At 42.1% G+C, this 24,783-nt stretch overlaps 1 protein-coding gene across 5 annotated transcripts in view; it reads right to left on the bottom strand.

Annotated features, from left to right (window-relative positions):
• The window catches only part of arhgef25 (Rho guanine nucleotide exchange factor 25), a 131,710-nt gene that overhangs the window by 67,827 nt on the left and 39,100 nt on the right, over positions 1 to 24,783 (bottom strand). The window contains exon 1 of one of the 5 annotated variants that reach the window (XM_062971086.1): positions 12,307 to 12,564. The exons of the other annotated variants lie outside the window; for them this stretch is intronic. Within the exon in view, the coding sequence (XP_062827156.1) occupies positions 12,307 to 12,397 (91 nt within the window). The 5' untranslated portion in view covers positions 12,398 to 12,564. Of the gene's footprint in view, positions 1 to 12,306; positions 12,565 to 24,783 lie in introns of those variants that run through there. 5 annotated transcript variants of the gene reach the window in all.

Genomic DNA, 24,783 nt, shown 5'->3' on the forward strand with positions numbered 1-24,783 from the left:
TCAGTTGTTTAACCCACTGCACCACCAAAGGCAGTCAAGGTGATGTCAAATTCAAGTGACCTTGTTAATACGAGCCCATTATTAATAGATAGCTCAAATCCTGTAAACTCAGATCCATGCCTTCTTTTCCATTGGTATTGCAGTCTCTCCCTTTTCTTACTCTCTTCCACTTAAGCATTAATCCTCATACTACAGTTCATGCTGGATTGTCAATCATATTGTGATACAAAGCAGGGGACAGAACAGTGCTTCTTCCCAGATGTTGTTGGACTACAATTTCCAGCAGCCCTAGCCAGCATAGTAAAGGAAATCATTTATTATAGTTCACTGCAATGATTCAGGAGGGATGGAATGTATGAGTAAGGAAAGCCGCTTCCATGCTCACCCAAGACTGCTAATAATATCCAGATCCACTCCTGTCTGGACAATATTTGAAGAGGCTTCTTGTCCTCTTTCAGATATCAATATGCAAGAAGATGCCCACTGGAGCACAAATAAAGGAGGCAGAGCAAGGGCAGTCTGACGGTGGCCATGAGAAGCAGCTGCTGTGGATTATACGAACACCTGAGAGCCAGGTGCAAGGGAAAGAGCAAGTATGAATCACACCAGAGGGATCATTTGAAACCCCACAACCTCAAAGCCACACAATGATCCTGAGCAATGCCAAAGACTTAAGCTTGGCTCTTGTGTTTTGGTTGATCTGCTTCACAGCTTTGTTGCCACTCTGTGATGCTACCATCAAAATAGGTAAAATAATGCTTGAAAGGACTGAAGGTTCTTCCAGTTTCCTAGTTAATGATTATGGGCAAAGTGAGGGTTCCAAACCAAGTCTGGAGCAAAAGGATAGCAGTTATAGTCTGGATTAATAAATCAGACTACAAAGGAGTGGTACAGGGTTTAAAATACATGGTGTTCCTGGCACAGCTACTCAATCCATGAATAAGGATCTCATTTTAACAAGCACATCTTTGCTGAGATGCTTCTTACAGGCAAAAATGATATGCCCATTGATTTTGTACAACATGTTGATATTACAGAAATTCAAATATCCTTGCCCAGAGAGATATCATTCTGAGAAGTAATGGTACCCCTGTGCCTGAAATTCTAATCCATGGAAATAGCTCACTTTCTCCATTCCATGCAGCATATACTGCCATATTATTGTCCCAGCCTTATTTTTGATCTTCATCACTATGATACTTCATCTTGTCCACCAGAATGGAAATCATCTATTGGACAGATGGCAAGCTAGCCTCAGTGGAATGAAACCAAGGTCACAACAAAATCTGTTACAGAACTCCAATATGCCAATGGTAACGTACTCTGTGCACATTCAGAAGAAGCAGCCCTGGCCATTAAGCGCTTTAACTGGAGATCAGCTGTGACCAGCAGTGGAGGGTGAAAGGGAGAAATGTGCCAAGAGGAAGGTGTGTCAAGCTAACCCTGACCGGGACCACCTTCCACCTGGAAACAGATGCTCTCACTGTGGAAGAACATGTAGGTCAAGAATAAGACTCCACAGTCACCTACTTAACCCACTGCCAAAACACTATACTTGGACGGTCATCATACTCTGACAATGAGAGATCGCCTAAGTAAATAAATAAGTAAATAAATATACTGCCATATAGTTGCTTGGCTTGTTCCATTTAAATTTGAGATATGCATGCACAAATAGACATCCCAGAACTGAATTAACTAAATTAACTAAAATGAAGTGTTACAGCTCAATCTTGCCAGAAGTCATGCATAATGTCTAGCCAGCGACACTTACTTCACTTCCAGGAGAGTAGCTGTTTTTACTCAATGTGACGTCGAAAATACTTTGCACAGACTCAGCGGCACCCCCTTCTTAAATATATTTTCAATCTCCTGAGTTTGGAAGCAGTCCCATGACCTGAGTCCCCAGAGGCACCCAGATTCAACTCCGCCCCCAACTCCCCTCACATTAGGCCTCATGAATATTTCCACCCATTCACTGCGGGAAATGTTTCCAATGCCTTGTTTGTTGAGATCAGGGGCAAAGGAAGCAAGGAAGCAGGGGAAGACTATAGCAACACTCACTCCCTCATCCCAAAATCTGGGAGCAGTTCCAGTCCTATCTGAACTGGAGGAGTTGTTGGTAACTGGAGCAGCCAGCTGTAGCGTGGATGGTGACTCACAGAAGCCTGGGCTTGGGCCAGCATCTATTCTAGGGTCAGATTCTCAAGGAAATCCTGTGGAGCAGAAGAGGCAAGAAAGGTTGGTCTTTCCCCTCTACTCATCCTGACCCTTATTCCCTAAGCCTGGAAAAAAAAATTTGAAACTAAGAGATGCTGCATCTCACCAGCTTGTGTGCAAGCTACATTCTTCACTCTGAAATCTTGTTGAAATCCCATTTGCTACTTTTGTTGCATGTCTTCAAATCAATTCTGGCCCATGACAGCCCTATAATCCAGTTCTAAGCAGATAATATAAGATTATAAATATAATATGTAATAATTACTGTGGTATAATAATACAGAACAATACAATCTCTAAAATCAGGACAGTAAATAAAGAACAACATTCTGAAAGCAGGGAAATTGGGAATTCCGGAAACAATCAGAGCCAGCTAACACCTCCCAACAAAGGATTCCCCCCAGGCAGGAAGCAGCCAGGCTTTGAAGCTACAAGGCCATTAAATGCTAATTAAGGTGGCTCATTGCAGCATTCATACCTGTCACACCGAGACTATTAATTGCTATTCAACCTGGCCTACCAAAGATTCCGCAAAGTAAAAAGTGGCCAGGCTTGCAAGCAGCAAGGCTATTCAGTGCTGTTCATCCTGGCCAACCAAGATTTCCTCTAGATGGAAAACCCCCAGGCTTTAAAGCCATGAGGCTACTCCGTCCCATTCAACTGGCTTAGCAAAGATGCCCTATGTAGAAAGCGGCTAGGCTTATAAGCTGCAAGACTATTCAGTGCAATTCAAGCTGGCCAAACAATGATTCCCCTACAAAGGAAGTAGCCAGGCTTCACAGTGGCTCTTTGATTGAGGGTGCTACTCCAGCTACTCCAGAAAACGGCCAGGCTTTGTGGCTGCAAGGCTATTAACTATTCCACCTGGCCAACAAATGATTCCCATAAGTCACAGCAACACATGGCCGGGCAAAGCTAGTGTCCTATAAACATTAAAACAGCATTAAACATCAATGGTATTAAAGAATTCTGTTCCAATCAAGAAATACATATTACCATATGTTACAAAATGGGGCTGATCTGGAGAAAAGGCCCTACAGCAGTGGTGTCCAACCTTTGGTCCTCCAGGTATTTGGGACTCCCAGATGCCTGGCTAGCTTGTCCAGTGGTCGGGAATTCTGGGAGCTGAAGTCCGAAACATCTGGAAGACCAAAACTTGGACACTTCTGCCCTACAGTGTCTGTCTCTGCTGAAACCTAGCTTGCCTCTTGCCTTTTCAGTTACTGTGGCAGGTTGCAAATATGGAAGCTATGAATACTTCCAGCGGTGGCGCAATGGGTTAAACCTTTGTGCAGCTGAACTGCTGGCCTGAAGGTTAGCAGTTTGAATCTGCAAGACGTGGTGCGCTCCCACCGTTAGCTCTAGGTCCCGCCAACCTAGCAGTTCAAAAACATGCAAATGTGGGTAGATAAATAGGTACTGCTTCGGCGGAAAGGCAAAAAGACGCTCCAAGCAATCATGCTGGCCACATGATCAGGAAGTGACAACACAGGCTCCTCAGCTTGGAAATGGAGACGACTACCTCCCCAGAGCCAGAGATGAGCACCGCCTCCAGAGCTGGAAATGAAAGGAGAAGCCTTTGTCTGTGTTTGTGTGTCTCATTGTATTGAAACAAGGCATTGAATGATTGCCTGTTTCTGGTTATATATACTGCAATCCACTCTGTATCCCCTTGGAGAGAATGGCACAATATAAATGAAGTATTGTTGTTGGAAAGAGGTATGAACAACCATGTTTGATCCCTCAGCACAGGGAATTAATATAGGCTCCTGTTTCTACCAATTCCTGCATCACAACGCAAGTCCTAACAACCATTTCAGTGATGAGAACAGAAGGCAGTCATCTTCCATACCCTTTGTTCCAGGTTCACAGGGACCTGTGGCAACTGGTCCTAAGGTCCCAAAAGGCCTTGTTCCAATCCCTCAAACCAGTGGAATATGTCAATACTCCAGAAATTAAGCAGAAGTTGAAGGTTGAACAAGGAGTTCTTGGGAACTATAAATGCAGGACTTGCAGCTTCACAAAAGTATCAGCCCAAGATACCTAAGGAGGAAGAACACATGGTAACACCCCAGCCATCCTCTCCATTTCAAATGTACAGAAACCAAAGCCAGTCACGTCAGTCTGACAGAGCAAAAACAATAATGGCAAAGAATTCCAGACTGAACATTGGAGAAGACTCCTGTACCTTTGCTGGATGGGCAGAGATGGGAATTGTAGCAGGTACTGTTTGTCATACAAACAGATAATAAGTACCAGTTGCAGGAATTCCTGGTTCCACACTACTGTTAAAGGGACAAGGGCCCACTCCATTCTGGCAACCCTAAATAGCAAACAAACTAAATCATAGTTTGCTCCCTGTCAAAATATCCAGAATCTTCTACCTTAGGAAGTCAGCTCCCTCTGCCTAGTAGTAGGGCCAGCCCTGCTTTACAAGTAGCATCGGTGCAAGTCTCAAAACAAACATATATACTCCATCCCAGTAAAGTAAGCAATATAGAGTGCTGCATCTGTGTGCTAAACAGCCCCAACAATCCCGTCTGGAAATATTACATTATTTAATTGCACCTGAAATTTCAACTTAAACCAGTCTTCAATGAGGAACATGCCTTCGAAAGTTGTTGCCTGCTTTGAAAATCCTCCCATCCTTCATCAAATGCAAGATACTTCACTTCGGCAGAAAAAAAATGAAATGCAAAGATACGGAATGGGGGACGCCTGGCTTGACAGCAGTATGTGTGAAAAAGACCTTGGAGTCCTTGTGGACAACAAGTTATACATGATGCTACAATGTGATGCGGTGGCGAAAAAAGCCAATGGGATTTTGGTTTGCATAGATAGGGGTATAGCGTCTAGATCCAGGGAAGTCGTGCTACCCCTCTATTCTGCCTTGGTCAGACAACACCTCGAATACTGTGTCCAATTCTGGGCACCACAGTTGAAGCTGGAAAGCGTCCAGAGGAGGGCAACTAAAATGATCAAGGGTCTGGAGAATAAGTCATATGAGGAGCGGCTTAAAGAGCTGGGTATGTTTAGCCTGCAGAAGAGAAGGCTGAGAGGAGACATGATAGCCATATACAAATATGTGAGGGGAAGTCATAGGGAGGAGGGAGCAAGATTGTTTTCTGCTGCCCTGCAGACTAGGGCATGGAAAAATGGCTTTAGACTACAGGAAAGGAGATTCCACCTGAACATCAGGAAGAACTTCCTGTGAGAGCTGTTCAGCAGTGGAACTCTCAGCTGCGGAGTGTGGTGGAGGCTCCTTCTTTGGAGGCTTTTAAGCAGAGACTGGATGGCCATCTGTCAGGGTGCTTTGAATGAGATTTTCCTGCTTCTTGCAGGGGGTTGGACTGGATGGCCCGTGAGGTCCCTTCCAACTCTACAATTCTAAGACTCTATGATTCTATGATCATTGGCTGGGATGGCTAAAGCAAATGAGAATTGCAGTCCAGAAACCTCTGGAGGATCTAATTTCTCATTTCTGAGCTAATGGCACTGCGTTAGAGACATCACAGAACCTATAAATACACTAACGTATACCAATGACAGCTCCAGTTGGCTCTTGCATGGAAACTAGGTTCATCAAGCCTGCTTCAAACAGTAACTGTTGTAAGTGTTGCTTCCTCTAACCTAAGTTTTTCAGACTATATTACACAGAACAGTTTGATCCCACTTGAACTCCATCCCACAAGGCTTCATCCTATGAAGTCCAAGGATTTCTAGCTGCGGAGAAATGTGGAATTTTCAGAATGGTACTTCAGAGGAGCACCTCTTCAGAGGAGCATCTCATGCACTCAATTCTAAGTGCCCAACAAATCCTAAGTTTCCATGAGAAGGAGCTATGGCATTTGAGGTGGGATCAAACTGGTATAGTTCTCTAGTGTAGACACACTCCTGACCATTTCTGAAATTGATAACTCTTCCTTGAAATAGGTCTACTTGCTTTTCCTTATTGTGTCAGAAGCAAATTGAATATATACTGCAAGTCGCTTCTAGTGTGAGAGAATCAGAAGTCTACAAAGACGTTGCCCAGGGAATGCTTAGATGCGTTACCATCCTGTGGGAGGCTTCTTTTGTGTCCCTGCATGGGAAGCTGGAGCTGGCAGATGGGAGCTCACCCCGTCTCACGGATTCGAAACTCTGACCTTCAGGTCTTCAGGTCAGCGGTTCAGTCAGTACAAGGGTTTAACCCATTGCGCCACAATGTGCATCGCCTCACAGAGCAGCCCTTAATGTCAGAAGCAGTCCCACTCCACTCAGTCCCCTTTAGACATGTGCACACTATTAATATGTCCACAGGTCCGACCAGGGAAAAAGATGCCAGACTTGATTCTGAACATTTCATGCAAACCTTGAATGCAGTGGCGTTCATTTTGACAGCATGTTGGCAGTTGCTGTCTTCTCTCCCCATGATTAGTTCTACTTGCAAAGATGAACATGTGCAATCATTACCTCCACTTGGAGAAGAGTACAGAGCTGCTCCAGCAGAGAAAAAATATAATCACCAGGTTTTGCAGAATCAGATATGTGCATAAATCAAAAGAATGATATGAATTATAGCCATGTATAAATATGTGAAAGAATGCCATAAGGAAGAGGAAGCAGGCTTGTCTTCTGCTACCCTGGAAACCAGGACTCAGAGCAATGGGTTCAAATTACCCATTGGAGATTTCACCTGAACATTAGGAAGAAATTCCTGATTGTAAGAGCTGTTCAGCAGTGGAACTTTCTGCCTCAAAGTGTGGTGGAAGCTCCTTCCTTGGAAGTTTTAAACAGAGGCTGGATGGCCATCTGTCAGGGGCAATAATAACAACAACAACAACAACTTTATTCTTATATCCTGCCCCATCTCCCCAAGGAGACTCAGGGCGGCTTACATGGGGACCAAGCCCAGAGAAGTACAATAAAATGCAACAACATAAAATACATTCCAATTACGATAAAATTAATGCATAAATTAATCATAACATACTCGACAATAACCTAACCAGTAGCCAATGGCCGGCACAATGGCCTTTTAAATATTAGAGGTAAGGGAATAAATTATATTTGTGCAATATATTGCAGGCACTAATAAGATGGGTCAGTGGTAAAGTACAGTACTTTGCTTGTGCTTTTCCTACATGGCAGGGGGTTGGACTAGATGACCCATGTCGTCTCTTCCAACTCTACAATTCTATGATATTGTAGCGTCTGAGATTCAGAAAAGTCTGCAGCATAAGCTTTTGTAGACTGAAACTACTTCATTACTCTACAAAGGCTTATCCTACAAACTTCTTTCTCTTGGTTAATCTCAAAGGTGTTACAATATCCCTTTGAATACTGATCTAAGCTAATGCAGGTATGCCTTTGAATAAAACAGAATAGAAATTCACAAGCAGACTGATATAAAATTGATAGATGACTCTGGAAAGAACTAACCAAGAGCCAAGAACAGCAGTAAATCCACATATCCTTATATTTCTTTATGCACTTATTTAGTATCCAAAGTCTGTATCAGCATACCAAGGACTCTTGTAGCAGCCTTGAGACTAACTGAAAGAAAGACGTTTGCAGCATAAGGTTTCATGGACTGAAACTATGGAAGCTTATGCTACAAACATTCATCTCCCAGTTATTCTCAAAGGTGCTGCAATATTCTTTTGCATGTTATGTTTTTAAATTTCTGTTTGAATAAACATACAGAGAGAGACATACATTTATTTATTATTTATTTATTTACAGCATTTATATTCCGCCCTTCTCACCCCGAAGGGGACTCAGGGCAGATCACATTACACATATAGGCAAACATTCAATGCCTTTTAACATAGAACAAAGACAAGACAAACATGGCTCTGAGCGGGCCTCGAACTCATGACCTCCTGGTCAGAGCGACTCACTGCAGTGATTCATTGCAGCCGCTCTCCAGCCTGTGCCACTGCCCGAGCCTAAGCTACCCTAGCTCAATGATATTCAAAGTGTATTCCAAAGAACCACACTGGAATTCCTTGGGAAACTGATAGTGGAATTTTCAATGATAGTTAAAACAAAAACAAAAACAAAGAACCTGAAAAATAGTTTACCCATTACTACTAATCCCTCGACACGAAGCCATGAGGAATTCTTGGGTATATTTTAGGATTCTTGTTCATCGAAAAAGAACCATGAAAATGAGGAAAATCTGACTAGCAGTATTAATAAAACTCTAAAATCAAGACAGTAAATAAAGAACAACACTCTGGAAACTGGGGAATTTCAGACTGAAACTATCAGGGCCAGTTAACATCTCCCAACAAAGGATTCCCCCAGGCAGGAAGCAGCCAGGCTTTGAATCTTCAAGGCTATTAAATGCTAAATTTGGCCAACTACAACTTTCATACTTGCCTCTGGCAGACAAGAGTTCTCTCTCCCATCCTGGACCTTCCACAGATATAGATAGATAGATACAGTAGAGTCTCACTTATCCAACATTCGCTTATCCAACATTCTGGATTATCCAACGCATTTTTGTAGTCAATGTTTTCAATACATCGTGATATTTTGGTGCTAAATTCGTGAATACAGTAATTACTATATAGCATTACTGCATATTGAACTACTTTTTCTGTCAAATTTGTTGTATAACATGATGTTTTAGCGCTTAATTTGTAAAATCATAACCTAATTTGATGTTTAATAGGCTTCTCCTTAATCTCTCCTTATTATCCAACATATTCGCTTATCCAACATTCTGCCGGCCTGTTTATGTTAGATAAGTGAGACTCTACTGTAGATAGATAGATAGATAATCCCCCGCTTGCCTAGTTTCCAACAGACCTCACAACCTCCGAGGATGCCTGCCATAGATGTGGGCAAAACGTCAGGAGATAATGCTTCTGAAACACGGTCACACAGTGCAGAATACACACAGCAACCCAAAGAGCCTCGTGTTTGGAAAATATACTTTTTGTTTTGAACTGCAGCTCTCAGAAGGCCACAGCTAGCATAGCCACGCTCTAGAAGGGACACAGTGAATTTTTATATAGTACATAACTGGAGAGTGTATCCTGAAGACATGCTCCAAAAATCCTCTCCAACTAACTGAGATTCCTTGGTGGACATCCGTAAGTTCATCGGCAGTGGAGAGTCAACAGGGAAAAGGTACCTTTGACACAGAAAGTCTGGTTCAACCTGCTACCTGCATGAAGATGATGTCCTTGCCCTGAGGGACCTACAATCTACATTTCAAAAGTAGAGGGCCAGGGTATGAAGGAAAGAGAAAGGCATAGATTACAAAAAAAAAAGTAAGAACAGTTGCATGTGATTTAGGTTTATTTTCAAGTTTAGGCACCAAATATCTTAACCCAGAGACTTCACAGAAAACAAAGTTTTGAGATGAAATTTCAAATGTAGGCCAACAGTTAGCAAAGTGCACCTATTGTGAGAAGAAGGTATAAGGAACAGCAAAGGGGATGTAAGAAGACATACCGTCTGTGAACTATCTAGCTCCACAAAACCACTATTAGCTTTTCAGACTCCTGCAATGGAGTGCCTGTCTCCAGATCATCTACATTCCCAAAATTAACTATTAATGATCTCGATATTCCCACTCCAAATCAATACTTTTATTTTCAGACTGATTTAGATAAGTGAACAACAAAGATGATCTGGGAGAAGGGGGCTTTTTTGGGTGTCAGGAGTGACTTGAGAAACTGCAAGTCGCTTCTGGTGTGAGAGAATTGGCCATCTGCAAGGACATAGCCCAGGGAATGCCAGGATGTTCAATGTTTTACCAACCTTGTGGGAGGCTTCTCTTATGTCCTGGAGCTAACAGAGGGAGCTCGCCCTGCTCTCCCCGGATTCGATCTGCTGACCTGTCGGTCAGCAGTCCTGCCAGTGCAAAGGTTTAACCCATTGTGCCACCATGGCCTCCAGCAATAATAGTGAACAAACCATAGAGGCAGAGTTGTTGTATGTTTTCCAGGCTGTATGGCCATGTTCCAGAAGTATTCTCTCCTGACGTTTCGCCCACATCTATGGCAGGCAACCTCTGAGGGTCCCGGCCATGAAACAACCCTGTGATCCTGGCCATGAAAGCCTTTGACAACACATTAAACCATAGAAAGATGGGGCAGGTCCTTAAGCATCCCAGCCCAGTATTGCTTAACATTGCATATATCCAAGGGTTTTTAAACTAAGTCCATTAACAGCTCACTAGACAAACACTCCCAAGCCTGTGCCCAGAGCTTAGTCCACCAGTAAGTTGCAGCAATACAGCACGGCTAATGAAATTCATCTCCTGCAAAATAAGCACTTACAAGCATACAGAAGAAATGCAGTCACACAATACAGAGAGACACTTCTGCCCACATTTAAACACATACATTCAGTTGCCTACAGACAGGCTCTCTCATTCTTTCTCATACAGACACACTTCCTGTATACACAGCTGCCCATAAACAGTGTAACCCCCCCCCCCCAGCCTAGACATTGCTCGAACGCAGAGACAGATCTACGCACACAAAGATGAACACACGGATTTCCAAGAGATACACAGACAATTCTGCATCTGCAGCCTAAAATGCACTGCTTTGAAGTGTATGCATGTAAGAGACAGGGGAACGGGTTCACCCAAACCACACTACAGCACTAACAAACACAAGCAGTGATGCATTCTGCTACATTTGACCATATTCTTGCATTCTTAAAATACAGCTTTGTATTTTAAAAACTGACCCACTGAACCCCAAGCACTCCTCTCCTTCACCTTTTATCCTCAACCATCTAATGACCAAATTGTTGGGCCATCCTTTCTCTCCTTTGCTTCTCACCAGAAACTTTCCCTGCCACTTCTGATACCCACTCCTCACTTAGTCCCCTGTATGAGCCCCTCGGTGGCACAATGGGTTAAACCCTTGTGTTGGCAAGACTGCTGACAGAAAGGTTCGAATCCGGGGAGCAGGGTGAGCTCCCATTTGTCAGCTCCAGCTTCTCATGCAGGGACATGAGAACAACAGGGTCTGGAGAACAAACCCTATGAGGAGCGGCTTAAAGATCTGGGTATGTTTAGCCTGCAGAAGAGAAGGCTGAGAGGAGATATGATAGCCATGTACAAATATGTGAGGGGAAGTCATAGGGAGGAGGGAGCAAGCTTGTTTTCTGCTGCCCTGGAGACTAGGACGCGGAACAATGGCTTCAAACTACAGGAAAGGAGATTCCACCTGAACATCAGGAAGAACTTTCTCACTGTGAGAGCTGTTCAGCAGTGGAACTCTCTCCCCCAGACTGTGGTGGAGGCTCCTTCTTTGGAGGCTTTTAAGCAGAGGCTGGATGGCCATCTGTCGGGGGTGCTTTGAATGAGATTTTCCTGCTTCTTGCAGGGAGTTGGACTGGATGGCCCGTACGGTCTCTTCCAACTCTATGATTCTATTATTCTATGACATGAGAGAAACCTCCCACAGGATGGTAAAACATCCAGGTGTTCCTTGGGCAACGTCCTTGCAGACAGCCAATTCTCACACCAGAAGCAACTTGCAGTTTCTCAAGTCACTTCTGACATGAAAAAAAAACTTAGTCCCTTTGCTAGTGCCCCATTTACTGTGGCCACAAAAGAGTGGCATCTCTTAAGTGAAGCTTGATGTGTCCTCGTTTTATACATGTGTGGAAGAATCCCTGTTATTATCAAAAAGTCTCAGGCTAGGGTATGAACTGGAGGTGAGCGCAAATCCCATTCCAAGTGCCAACACCCTGACACAGAAACTCAGTGCAAGGTGCCAGCCATGGAAAGCAATCCTGTTTGATGCCAGCGTTGTGCCAAGTAGGCTCTTATGGCACACTTATGATGCCTAAATAAAGAAATATTACTATTCAAGCAGCAGGAATGATGCTTAAGGATGATACGCTAGGGCAGGTGGTGCTGTCCAGTAAGAAGGACAACGCCCATGCCATGCTCAGAGAGGGTGATGCCCAGTTCAAGCAATGATGCTGGAAAGGATGGGCAAGAGAAGATCAGAGTACACTGCAGATAAAGGGCAGAGTCAGGTCCATGCCCATGCAAGGGAAGGGGTAGAGTCAGGGGAAAGGGAGGGGGAAACGGCACCCATCCTGGAGATGCCAGTCACTCACCTCGTGTCCGGGAGGGGCAGCAGCTGCACTTGGCCAGGACTTTGCGGAACAAGTGGTGGCAGGCACAGCCTTGCTGGCTCCCACCCCTCATAGTGCCGCCCGGCCTCGCTGGGCTCCGTCATCCACTGTGCCAGCCATCTAGCAAGGGGACAGCACAGCCCCAGGCAGGGAAAGGAGGGGAGGAGGAAGGGGGGACTCCTGCCACCACAGCCGTTTGCTCAGTGATAGAACAACAGGGCTGGGCTGGTGCTGCCCATGGGGAGGAGGAGCCTCTGCAGCTGCCCCCTCCCCTGACATATTTATCTTTCTCTCTCACACACATCCAGAGCCTCCCAAAGCCAGACCCCCCCCCTCCCTCCCTCATTCTCTCTCTCCCTTCTTCCCTCCCTCCTTCCTTCTTCTTCTTGCTGAGCCATTGCAGCCAGCTCTGCAGCAGTGCAGCCCGAGGCAGGCAGATCTCCATGTCCTCCACTCCATCCCAGAAGTGGGGAAATAGGGCAATAGGCGAGAGAAAGGGGGTACAAAGCCAAAGAAAAAAACTCAGCATATGAAGAGATAGGAGCAAAGATCCTTGGATGCTAAAAATATATATATAATAAAACAAAAGGAACAAAGAAAAGACAGTGATGTAGTTTTGAGCGCCTGTGTCTACACACATTAACACACGCAAAAAGAGGTGGATTTCCTGGGGGTGTTTGAGGCATGCCCAGGAATGAGTGGGCAACTCCTGCCTGCAGGTTGGTAGGACTGAACTCCATCTGGTGTCTCGACAACGTTATGGTCTCTTCTTCCCCCACAGTACTCCAAAAGCAGTGGGAGGAAGGGGAGCAGATACTCACCTACTCATCCCTACAGCAAAAACAAGGGGCCGTGAGATCCATCCTATATGTTTAGCCTGCAGAAAAGAAGGCTGAGCCATGTATAAATATGTGAGGGGAAGTCATAGGGAGGAGGGAGCAAGCTTGTTTTCTGCTGCCCTGCAGACTAGGATGCAGAATAACTACAGGAAAGGAGATTCCACCTGAACAATAGGAAGAACTTCCTCACTGTGAGAGCTGTTCATAGAATCATAGAATAGTAGAGTTGGAAGAGACCTCATGGGCCATCCAGTCCAACCCCCTGCTAAGAAGCAGGAAATCGCATTCAAAGCACCCCCGACAGATGGCCATCCAGCCTCTGCTTAAAAGCCTCCAAAGAAGGAGCCTCCACCACAGTCTGGGGGAGAGAGTTCCACTGTCGAACTGCCCTCAGAGTGAGGATTCCTAATGTTCAAGTGGAATCTCCTTTCCTGTAGTTTGAAGCCAACTAGTGGAACTCTCTGCCCTAGAGTGTGGTGGATGCTCCTTTGGAAGCTTTCAATCAGAGGCTGGATGGCCATCTGTTGGCGGTGCTTTGAATGCGATTTTTCTGCTTCTTGGCAGGGGGTTGGACTGAATGGCCCACAAGGTCTCTTCCATCTCGATGATTCTATATTGAGATGGTAGTCCATCACACTTTCCCAAATCCCTCTCTAACTCCTCATTTCCCACTTGGCACTTTGGAAGGGACTGGTGATGCTGTGGGTGGGAAAGAGATGAATGTTGCTTCCAATTGTTATGTATTTCTAATATAGGTAAGTAAAGGTAAAGGTTTTCCCCTGACATTAAGCCTAGTATATCCAATTCTGGGTGGTGGTGCTCATTTCAATTTCTAAGCCGAAGAGCCGGCGTTGTCTGTAGACACCTCCAAGGTCATGTGGCTACATGGAGTGCCGTTACCTTCCCGCTATTGATCTACTCACATTTACATGTTTTCAACTGCTAGGTTGGCAGAAGCTGGAGCTAACAGAGGGAACTTACTACACTCCCCGAATTCGAACTGCCGACCTTTCAGTCAGCAAGTTCAGCAGCTCAGCGGTTTAACCCACTGTGCCACCAGGGAAGTGGTAGCAATAGGTACAACTATTTGCCTATTGCTACATATGTTGCAATAGGCAAAAAAGGCATGAAATCCATAGGTAGCAACAGTTGCTTGCAATTGAATGCATACTCATTTTCTTGGAGATACCAATTATAAGCTCTTCTGTGGCATGTGATGACTGGGCAAGCAAAGATAATGGTTAGAATATTTCACTAAGACTGAGAAGACCCAAATTCTAATGATCATTCACCCATGAAGTTCTCCAAGTGACCTCGAGGTAGTTATTTATTCTCATCCTACCTCACAGAATTGTTGTGAAGGTAACAGGAGAGTGGGGATAGGAGCCATGTATACCACCTTGATCTTGTCGGAAGGAAAACAGAACCTAAATCTAGTATTTAAAAAAACAACAACACAAAAATACTTCTCTGTGTCTGTGACACATTGAATATGTTTGCTTCAGCCCTCCGCATGTTGCATTGTTGCCATCTGTTGATTTTTCTCTTGCTTATATGAAAACCCAAATTTCATATCTAATTCAATATTATCCCCACTACTTTAGGTACAGCCTACTTTAAATGCATTTACACTGTAGAATTAAGGCACAATGCTATAGAATCCTGGGAGTTTGGTGAGGCACCACTACTCCTGGGCAGACCTTGTTAAACTACAGTTCCCTTGATTCCATTGCATTGAGCTTGGCGCCCTAGCGGCACAGTGGGTTAAACTCTTGTGCCAACAGGACTGATGACTTACTTGAAGGTTGGGTTGCTGATGTGAAGATTGTTGGTTTGAATCCAACCCAGGGATGAGCTCCCTCTATCAGCTCCAGCTCCATGCGGGAAAATGGAGAAACATCCAACAAGGACGGTAAAACATCCGGACATCTCCTGGGCAATGTCTTTGCAAACGGCCAGTTCTCTCACACCAGAAGCAACTTGCAGTTTCTCAAGTCACTCCTGACATGAAAAAAATAGCATTACGTCATGGCAGTTATAGTGGTGTCAAACTGCATTAATTCTACAGTGTAGATGTGCCTTTTGTTGTCATGATGAACAAGTAGTCTATGTACGGTAATTTTAAACTTTGGCTTCATGGTATTGCTGCATCTCTCTTCTTTAGATGTTAAAGCTTTGCTCCAGGACCTATCAAAATCTCCCCATATGCCATTGGACAAACTCCTATCATGCACACCACATGTCTTGCTGGTGAGGGCTAAGGGGAACTGCTAGCCAACAATATCTAGAGGACCACTAGACTGTTTTAGGGCCTCATATTGAACTCAACATCTCTAGCGAGATGACCAAAATTCATTCCAGTCACTGGATCAAAACCGCTCTTGTTGTAACAAATTATTTGACCTAGCATGAAGACCCTTGCCTTCCCAGAGACAGTGGCTGAAGTACAGTAAAGTCTCACTTATCCAAGCTAAATGAGCCGGCAGAAGCTTGGATAAGCAAATATCTTGGATAATAAGGAGGGATTAAGGAAAAGCCTATTAAACATCAAATTAGGTTATGATTTTACAAATTAAGCACCAAAACATCATGTTATACAACAAATTCAACAGAAAAAGTAGTTCAATACACAGGAATGTTATGTTGTAATTACTGTATTTACAAATTTAGCACCAAAATATCATGATATATTGAAAATGACTACAAAAATGGCTTGGATAATCCAGAACCTTGGATAAGCGATGCTTGGATAAGTGAGACTCTACAGTGTTCCCTCACTACTTCGCAGTTCACTTTTCACGGATTCGCTGTTTCGCGGTTTTTCAATAAACACTAAAAGAATATTATAAATCATTAAAAAAATTACAATTTACAACCTAAGGAAGGGAGGAAGGAAAAGCCAAAGGGAGAGAAAAGGAGCCCAAACGGCAATAGGAGGAGAGGGAGGCAAATTATCAATACCCCATTGGTTGATAAAGACTTAAAATAGTGTATAACTACTAAAATAATTTATAAATATTAAAATATAGTGTCCCTACTTTGCGGATTTTCACTTATTGCGGGCGGTCCTGGAACATAACCCCAGCAATAAGTGAGGGAACACTGTAGATGGTTTTTTCAACTGTTTTACTCAAGCCACAAAATAAGATAGGAATGAAATGGCAGAATTCAGGGACAGCAGAACATACAGTAGACTGCTGAAAGGAAACCACATTTGAATGTTCTCCTAGATTAGGGGGGAAATAATATCCTTGCAAGAAAACTAGCAAACCAGGAAGAGGGACTTTTTTCTCCCTGGTATGTCAGCCTGGTAGGCTAATATCTTTCACTCAAAGACAATATTACAAAACTGAGACTTATCATATTTTGAGACTATGCAACTCATTGGATAACATGATAATGTGTATAAAGGAGAAGACAGACAGTAGTAAAAGCAGAAGGCCACATTGCTAATGAATTGACAGTTAAGATATGGCTGCCCTGAGTATGCAAGACATGAGCAGGATTGTTGATAAGTGCGATTCTTGAGGGTCTCTCATTCACAGGCTCATCATACATCTAAGCCAACTTGACAGCAAGTTGCATGAACAATAATTATAGTATTTTACTTGCAGTGACTGTACTTTTTATTACATGAAGTAATAAATAACCTGTGTTGTATGACTGTGCTAGGACTGTGATATATATCTCTACTCATTATTCTGCAGAGATGGTACAAGTAGATGAATGGCCATTTTTTCAATTGCATATGCTAATACTATACATTTTATCTTTTATACGACCATTAGCCAAGATCACTGTATGGGAGGTACAGTAGAGTCTCACTTATCTAACATTCGCTTATCCAATGTTCTGGATTATCCAACACATTTTTGTAGTCAATGTTTTCAATGCATCGTGATATTTTGGTGCTAACTTTGTAAATACAGTAATTACTACATAGCATTACTGCGTATTGAACTACTTTTTCTGTCAAATTTGTTGTATAACATGATGTTTGGGTGCTTAATTTGTAATGTTTTTTTTTTAAACTGGTAGCCAGATTTTGTTCATTTTCATGGTTTCCCCCTTTCTGTTGAAATTGTCCACATGCTTGTTGATTTCAATGGTTTCTCTGGATACTGGATGTTTTTAATAGCACCCAGGCCACTGCGGAGGCAGAAGGGAAACCCAGCTGTCTAGCAGTGCTGAACCTGGTTTGTCGGACAGCCACCTTTTTTGTTCCCTCCCATTCTCCATGACATTATGGTATCCAGGTACAACATGGGTTCTTTCAGTCTGCCGTCACCTGCAGGAATGTTATCTGGGCAACATGTTAACAAAGAAATAGAGGATGAGGAGCCAGCTCTCTCTGCCTCACTTCCCCAATTGCCCATCCACCCCAACCAATGTGACTACAGGCAATGGTCAACCAGCAAGACCCATGTTTCACCTGGAAATTGCTACAATACAGAAAACAGGAGGGGACAATTCGTACCATTCCATGTCCCTAAGTCACCTCAGACTGGAAAACAGGAAGGCCAGGTAAATCGTTGCAGCCTGTTCCATCATGGACCCACTCCATGTTTACATGGGCCCAAAATCCTGGGCCAGAATTCAGAGTATTACACAACTTGGTTAACACAGTTCAAGTTTGCATTCAAGTGGTCTTGCCACATGTTGCCCTGGATCAACTCCATGCCACATTTGGTCACCACGGAGCTGATCTGGGGTCTCTTTGCAGTAAGTGGTCAGTGTAGATGTGCTCCATTAGTGTTTTAAACCTGAATCTCCCTAGTCCTAACACACTATGCTGCACCCTATTCCCCTTGCCCAGCCACGTAGGGAGAGAAAGCCTCTTTACACTTGTTCTTCGGTTGGTGGACTGGGTTCTTGTATGGTTTCCCTGCACTCTCCTTCAAACCTTTTCCCTCTCTTTTGAACTCGACTTTTCACTAATTTTATTCTGCTAAGCACCATGATTATGTTACAATACTTATCTCTTCTGTTCCCTACATTGGCTGACTCATTCTTATTCAAACTTCTGTTGACCTTCAAATGTTCTCCCCACTAGTCTGTCTTTAATCTGCCCCCTTTTATATGCCTCTTCATAACTCTTTGGTGCACTTCTGCTCCCACCCCCCAAATCCAGTATTAAATCCTGTATTTTCTCCCATGCAGCTTGCTACCCTGGGGGAAAGTAAAAGATTTGCTTTCTAGCTTCTTATGATACCTGAGAAGGGAAAAGAAGCCCAAACTCACTTCATCTTTCTCTGATCTTGCTTTTTTACTGGCATTCATTTCTCTCATTTTATCCAGAATGTCAGCCTGAGGGCACGTCCTGCTGTGTATGCCTTTTACTTTATTTTGTTGTACGGCATTGATTTATTTGGATCCTTTAGAAATAACACAAACTTTCTACTGTAACAATTTTAGCAGTGCAAGACTCTCTAATGCAATGGTTCCCAACCAGGGACCCTTGACCAGGGATCACTTTGACCAGGGACCACTCTCCAACATTAGTACCAAAAGGATTACGAATTAGTTTTTGGTCAACTAGATTCAGTTTGGTTATTTGGGGTGCTGATTCAAAAAATTGCATTGGATAGACCACATCAGCTTTAGTTTCTGATACAGAACATATGCCATCCAGTAGTTCCCATCTGCTCGCCCACAGAAATAATCTAATAATTTAATAATCTAGAGCTGATGTGGTCTTTCCAATGCAATTTTCTGAATCAGCACCCCAAACAACCCCAGGAACAGACCTAAAAAAACGCTCCTGATTTCAGACACCACATGAAGCGGCCCCATCAGACGGAGGGAGGAAGAGGAGAAGCAGTAGTCAGGAGGCTTGTTGTGTCTTTTGTGAATAATCAGCTTCTCCCCTCCCGACATCCCTATTGCCTTGATACTATAAGAGGGTTTTGTGAGACCAGTCACTCCCATTGCAAGAGTGTAGTAAAGGTGAGGCCGTGGACCATATTTTAGTTCTTGCGGAACACAGACCACAGGTTGGGAACCACTGGTCTAATGTTTATTCTGCTTCCCCACATTTCCCATTCTGTGGGAAATTGGGCAGAGGGTACCTTTCAAGTAGTTGCTGCCTGTTATTGCTTTATGTGTAAACAGTAAGTCTGGCCATGCTGATCAGGATCAACCCTACAATAAGGAATAAGGGAGCTGTTATAATATTCTTTTAGTTGAATATATTGGAGCCAAGAGAGGCTTGTGAAGTTTTTCTTGACATCTTCTTGGGATTTCATCTCGAAGTTTCCAGCAGTCTGTTTTAGTATATCCTTGTAGGTGGGCCATTTCCTCCAGCCTAGTAATCTCCTTTGTCCCGCTTCTAATGGGGAGACCCAAAGGGGGGTTTTTGGGTAAATTCTAACTTTATATTTGTTCCAGATTTTTACAATTGCTGATCTTATAAAATGATTTCCAAAATTCTTTTCCAATTTTGTTTTGCCATACCATAGGTATGCATGCCACCCCATTCGGAGATCATGTCCTTCTAACGTTAACAATATTTCTTTCTTTAATGTCATCCAATCTTTAATCCATATTAGGGCATTAGCTTCATAATATGATTTCAGGTCCGGTACCCCTAACCCGCCTCTTTTCGTTTCATCAATTAAATTAATATATTTAGTTCTTGCTTTTTTGCCTTGCCAAATAAATTTGATTAACTCCTTTTCCCATTTTTTGAATATTTTCATATTTCTGAGGATTGGTAAGTTTTGGAATAAGAAGAGCACTTTTGGCAGAATGTTCATCTTAATTGCCGAAATTCTTCCTAACAGTGAGAGGTTTAGATTTTTCCAGTTTTCCAATTGTCTTCTTATTTCTAGCCATTTTGTTTCGTAATTATTTTTCAATAAGTGTAAGTTTTTAGCCGTAATTATTATTCCTAGGTATTTTATTTTGTTCGTCACTTGAAGTCCAGAAATCTTTTTTAGTTTTTCTTGTTCCGTCTTACTTATGTTCTTGGTCAACATCATTGATTTACTTTTATTTATTTTGAAACCTGCTAAGTTCCCAAATTCTTCTATGACACTCAACCATTTTTCTATGTCTTCAATCGGATCTTCTACAATACAGATTAAATCGTCCACGAATGCTCTTATTTTATATTGGTTGTTTCTGATTCTGGTCCCTTTAAGATTCGGGTCGTCTCTTATTGTGTTTAATAGTATTTCCATTGCAAAAATGAAGATAAGGGGGGAAAGTGGGCATCCCTGACGGGTGCCTTTTTTATCTTTATCTCGTTGGTTTTTTGTCCGTTGATCCATATGGTCGCCGATTGCTCCTCGTATATTGCTTGTATTGCATTTATAAATTGGTATCCTAAATCTAATTCTTTCATTAACAACTTAAAGAAGTCCCAGTTAATGTTGTCAAATGCCTTCTCAGCATCCACTGCTAATAAGGCTACTTTCTTCTGGTTGTTTGTTTCATAGTATTCAATAATATCAATAATTGTTCTTACGTTATCTTCTAATTGTCTGTTCGGGAGAAAGCCAGTTTGTTCTTCTTTGATCCAATCTTTCAGAAATTGTTTCATTCTTTCTGTCAGTACGTTGGTAAATATTTTATAATCGATATTTAAGAGGGAAATCGGTCTGTAGTTTTTTACATTCGTCGGATCTGTCTTTTCTTTGTGTATTATTGTTATATTGGCCTCTTTCCATGAGTTTGGTAATTTTTCTTTGTTGAGAATGTTGTTCATCAATTCTTTGAGGTAGGGGAGTAGTTCTTCTTCAAATGTTTTATAATATACCACCGAGAATCCATCCGGACCTGGTGCTTTATTTGAGTCCATCTTTCTGATTGTCATCTTTATCTCTCGTTCGTTAATTGGTTTGTTCAAATATTCTCTTTGTTCGTCAGTAATCTTCTGTAGTCTTTTGCCCCCCAAATATTGAATAATGTTGGCTTTTTAAATTTGATCACTATTATATAGGGTTTTATAGAAGTTCTCAAATTGTTTTAATATTTCTTTATCCGAATGATAGCTTTTCCCATTAGTATTGATTTTAGTTATATGTTGCCCAGGAAAGAAGGATTCATGTCAAAAGAAACATTCTGGGATAGAATTATGAAATCGGAGAAAAAACTAACATCAAAAATCTACAAAAAAATCCTAGAATGGCAAACGGAGAAAGTATTAGTAAAAGAATGTATGACAAAGTGGGCAATGAATTTCAAGAAATCTATTTATATGGATCAGTGGGAGAACATCTGGAACAAAAAGTTAAACCAAATGTATTCGTATGACTTAAAAGAAAACTGGATAAAAATGTTCCATAGATGGTACATAACCCCAAAACAGCTAGGACTCATAAACTAATCTCAACAGACCAATTGTTGGAAATGCAAGAAAGAACAAGGATCCTTCTTCCATATGTGGTGGAAGTGTGAGAAAGCAAAAAAATATTGGAAATAAATTCATGAGACAACCCAAAAAATCTTAAACATAAAATACCAAATGAGACCAGGACACTTACTATTAGAGATCTCAGAAGAAAGCTTAAAAGAAAATGAAGAACTCCTACTTAACTACATGATGACAGCGGCGAGAATCGTCTACGCAAGAAATTGGCGACAAGAAATAATACCGGATGTAGACCAATGGATAACAAAGTTAATGGAAATAAAGAACATGGACAGATTAACATACCTAATAGTCAAACAACAAGGATTACCAAAGAAAAAGACCGACTGGCAACCACTAATAAACTTTTTAATGAAAGAAAAGAATCTAAGAGTAACGTAATCATGGAACAATCAAAGAGTGACAGTATTACAAATATATACAAATATAACAACAACATCGATGATAGTGAAGCTTCAATCAAAAAGAAGAAACAGAACTATGGGGACAGACCCCCTAAGGACAAGATCCAATATAGATGAAGATGGAAGTCTATAAACTCAATCCTATATATATACTCTATATCCTACCTTTTTTTTCCTTTCTTCTTTTCCTTCTTTTTCTATTCTATCTCTTGATATTATTTCCAAATCACATACCCTATCTTTCTCACTGTACTATAACCCAAAATGTTCTCCCACTTTCACTGTATCTCTTGAAAAATCTCATAAATAAAAATACAAAAAAAAAAAGGAATAAGGGAGCTTTCATCCTTTGCCTCCAACTTCATCCAGACTTACCCTTGCACCTGCTAATATTTTTTTTAAAAGAAAAATACAGTTTTTTGTGGTATGGATTCAGTTCACTTCTGGAAATGTCAAAACACAGAAAAATGAAAATTTCCCATCCCAGTGGCATCACTAGGGGGATGCAGGGAGTGCGGACCACACTGGGTGACACCATCAGAAAGGATGACAACGAAATGACTGAAACAGTGTTGAAGCAGAATTTCATCCTTTGTCATAAAAAAATGTCCCAGTCATTGGATGTAACTACAAAAACGCTTTTGTAATTCCAGCTTTCATGTACCATATCAATATATCTATTAGGCTAAGGTCCTTATCATATTGAGATATACTATATTTCTGAGACTGTTGGGACGTGATTCAGAATGTGTTCCTATCACATATTGTTTGTCTCATTCTGTCAGTAATCTGTTGGAATTAATCTGCAAAATGTCACAGAAATGGAATAGAGTAACTGCACATGGGATTCAAATCATTTTTTAAAATTTAATACGTTTCTAAGGTGTTGTTTTTACATTTGATCATAAAATCAGCATGCATTCCGTCAGCTAAAATCTCGCGAGAACAGTAGTTCAAGACTTCCAAGCTATGTCATATAAACAATGTGATAAGGTTCCAAAATTGTCTGCTAATTTATTTTTTAACCTTCTAATGTGCATGCGCTTTGCTTAGAAATGCCATTATTATCCAATTACAGCAGTCCTCCAAATTGTATAGTTTTATCAGCATCCACTACAAGCATGCACTGTTTTTGCTGCTACCTGTTCTCTTGTAGTTGTTGATTTTGTCAACCTTTTTGGCATTTTAGCTGCAATCATGTGGTATGGTCTGGTACAGGTTTGGTCCAAAGGGGTGACTCTATGGGTTACCGCACTGGGTGATACTAATTTAGTGATACCACTGTCCCAGATGTATCTTGGTACCCCTAGGCTCCTTGGGGTTTTTCATACGATACAATTCTTGCCTTCTGATTTTACTGCCATGGTTGCATTCCTAGGGAATCCTGGTATTTGGAGTTGAGGAAGGGCTTTTAGAAACCTCTACCAGGGAGACTTTCTGGTGTCTGATTAAACTACCAACCCCAGGATCCCACAAAAGGCAGCCATAACAATAAAAGTGGGACCATAGCAGTACAGTACAGCTGTTTAATATAAAAGAATCTCAATTCTTCACCAAAATATACAAGAATGACAACTGAGGCAATGAGGAAGGCAAGGCAGACACAAGCAATAGGGTAGAAAAGAATGAAGGAATATTTTCTCTTACAATGAGAGAAAAATCTGTGATCATCCAGATGTCATTCAATTATAACTTCCATTGTGTTGTCAAAGGCTTTTGTGGCTGAAATCACTGCGTTTCTGTGAGTTTTCCAAGTGTATGGCTTTTGGAACATGGCCATACAGCTCGGAAAACTCACAGCAACCCAATAACTTCCATTGTTCTTGACTACTGGCTATATTGGCTAGTGTTTATTGGAGTAAGAAGACATCACTTGGGAAATACAAGTTCCCCAGAGCTGCTCTAAGCACTCACTTATTTCTTGGGAAACACTGGACACTTGCACTCTCCCCATATTTAATTTCTCATTTCCAATAGCAACATACAGAACACAACACACATGAAAATGACCATATCAGGGTGCATCTACATTATCAAATGAATGCAGTTTCAGACTTCTTTAACTGCTAATGATATGGAATCATGGGGCTGCAGTTTTACAAGGTCTTGCCTGCCAGAGAGAGATAGCAAATCACAGGACTACAAATTGATAGCAACTGAGCCATGGTAGTTAAAGTGTGTCACCAAACTACAAATCCATAGTACTGAGCCATGGCTTTATTCTACAGTGTAGTACAGGCATGGGCAAACTTTGCCCCCCCCCCAAGTGTTTTGGACTTCGACTCCCACAATTCCTAATAGCTGGTAAACTGGCTGGGATTTCTGGGAGTTAGGGAGTCCAAAACACCTGGAGGGCCAAAGTATGTCCATGCCTGGTGTAGTACATACACCTTAGTGAGACTTCAATAGTAGAAACATGAGCAGCACAGGATGTACAGCTGGCTCAGCAACTTTTACAGAAGGAAAGACTGAATAACCCAGGGTAGCCAAAGTAAGGATTATGTATTTGGACTGACAACCAGCCAGCTCCCCTGGAATTGCTTTGGCCTGGGGGCAGCCTGGAGAGTGTGGGTGATTTCTTTTGCAGCATGTATTGCTATCAAGGACAATTAGGCACTACAATGTGGCAAAGATGCATGGAAATGACTTATAGTGCCAAGAAGCTTTTAGGCCATCAAGAGACACACATGGAGGAATCTCTGGAAGCTAATCACTGAAATCAAGGTTTGGCAGGGAAACTACAGCCATTCTTATGCAATTTAGGATGCCACTAAACTACAATGGAAATAGTCACCTTGAGAGAATAGGAGAAGATGGGGGATAGAAAAATGAGAGACTAGAA

The sequence above is a fragment of the Anolis carolinensis genome, chromosome 2, assembly GCF_035594765.1.
Source record: "Anolis carolinensis isolate JA03-04 chromosome 2, rAnoCar3.1.pri, whole genome shotgun sequence".
Taxonomy (NCBI): domain Eukaryota; kingdom Metazoa; phylum Chordata; class Lepidosauria; order Squamata; family Dactyloidae; genus Anolis; species Anolis carolinensis.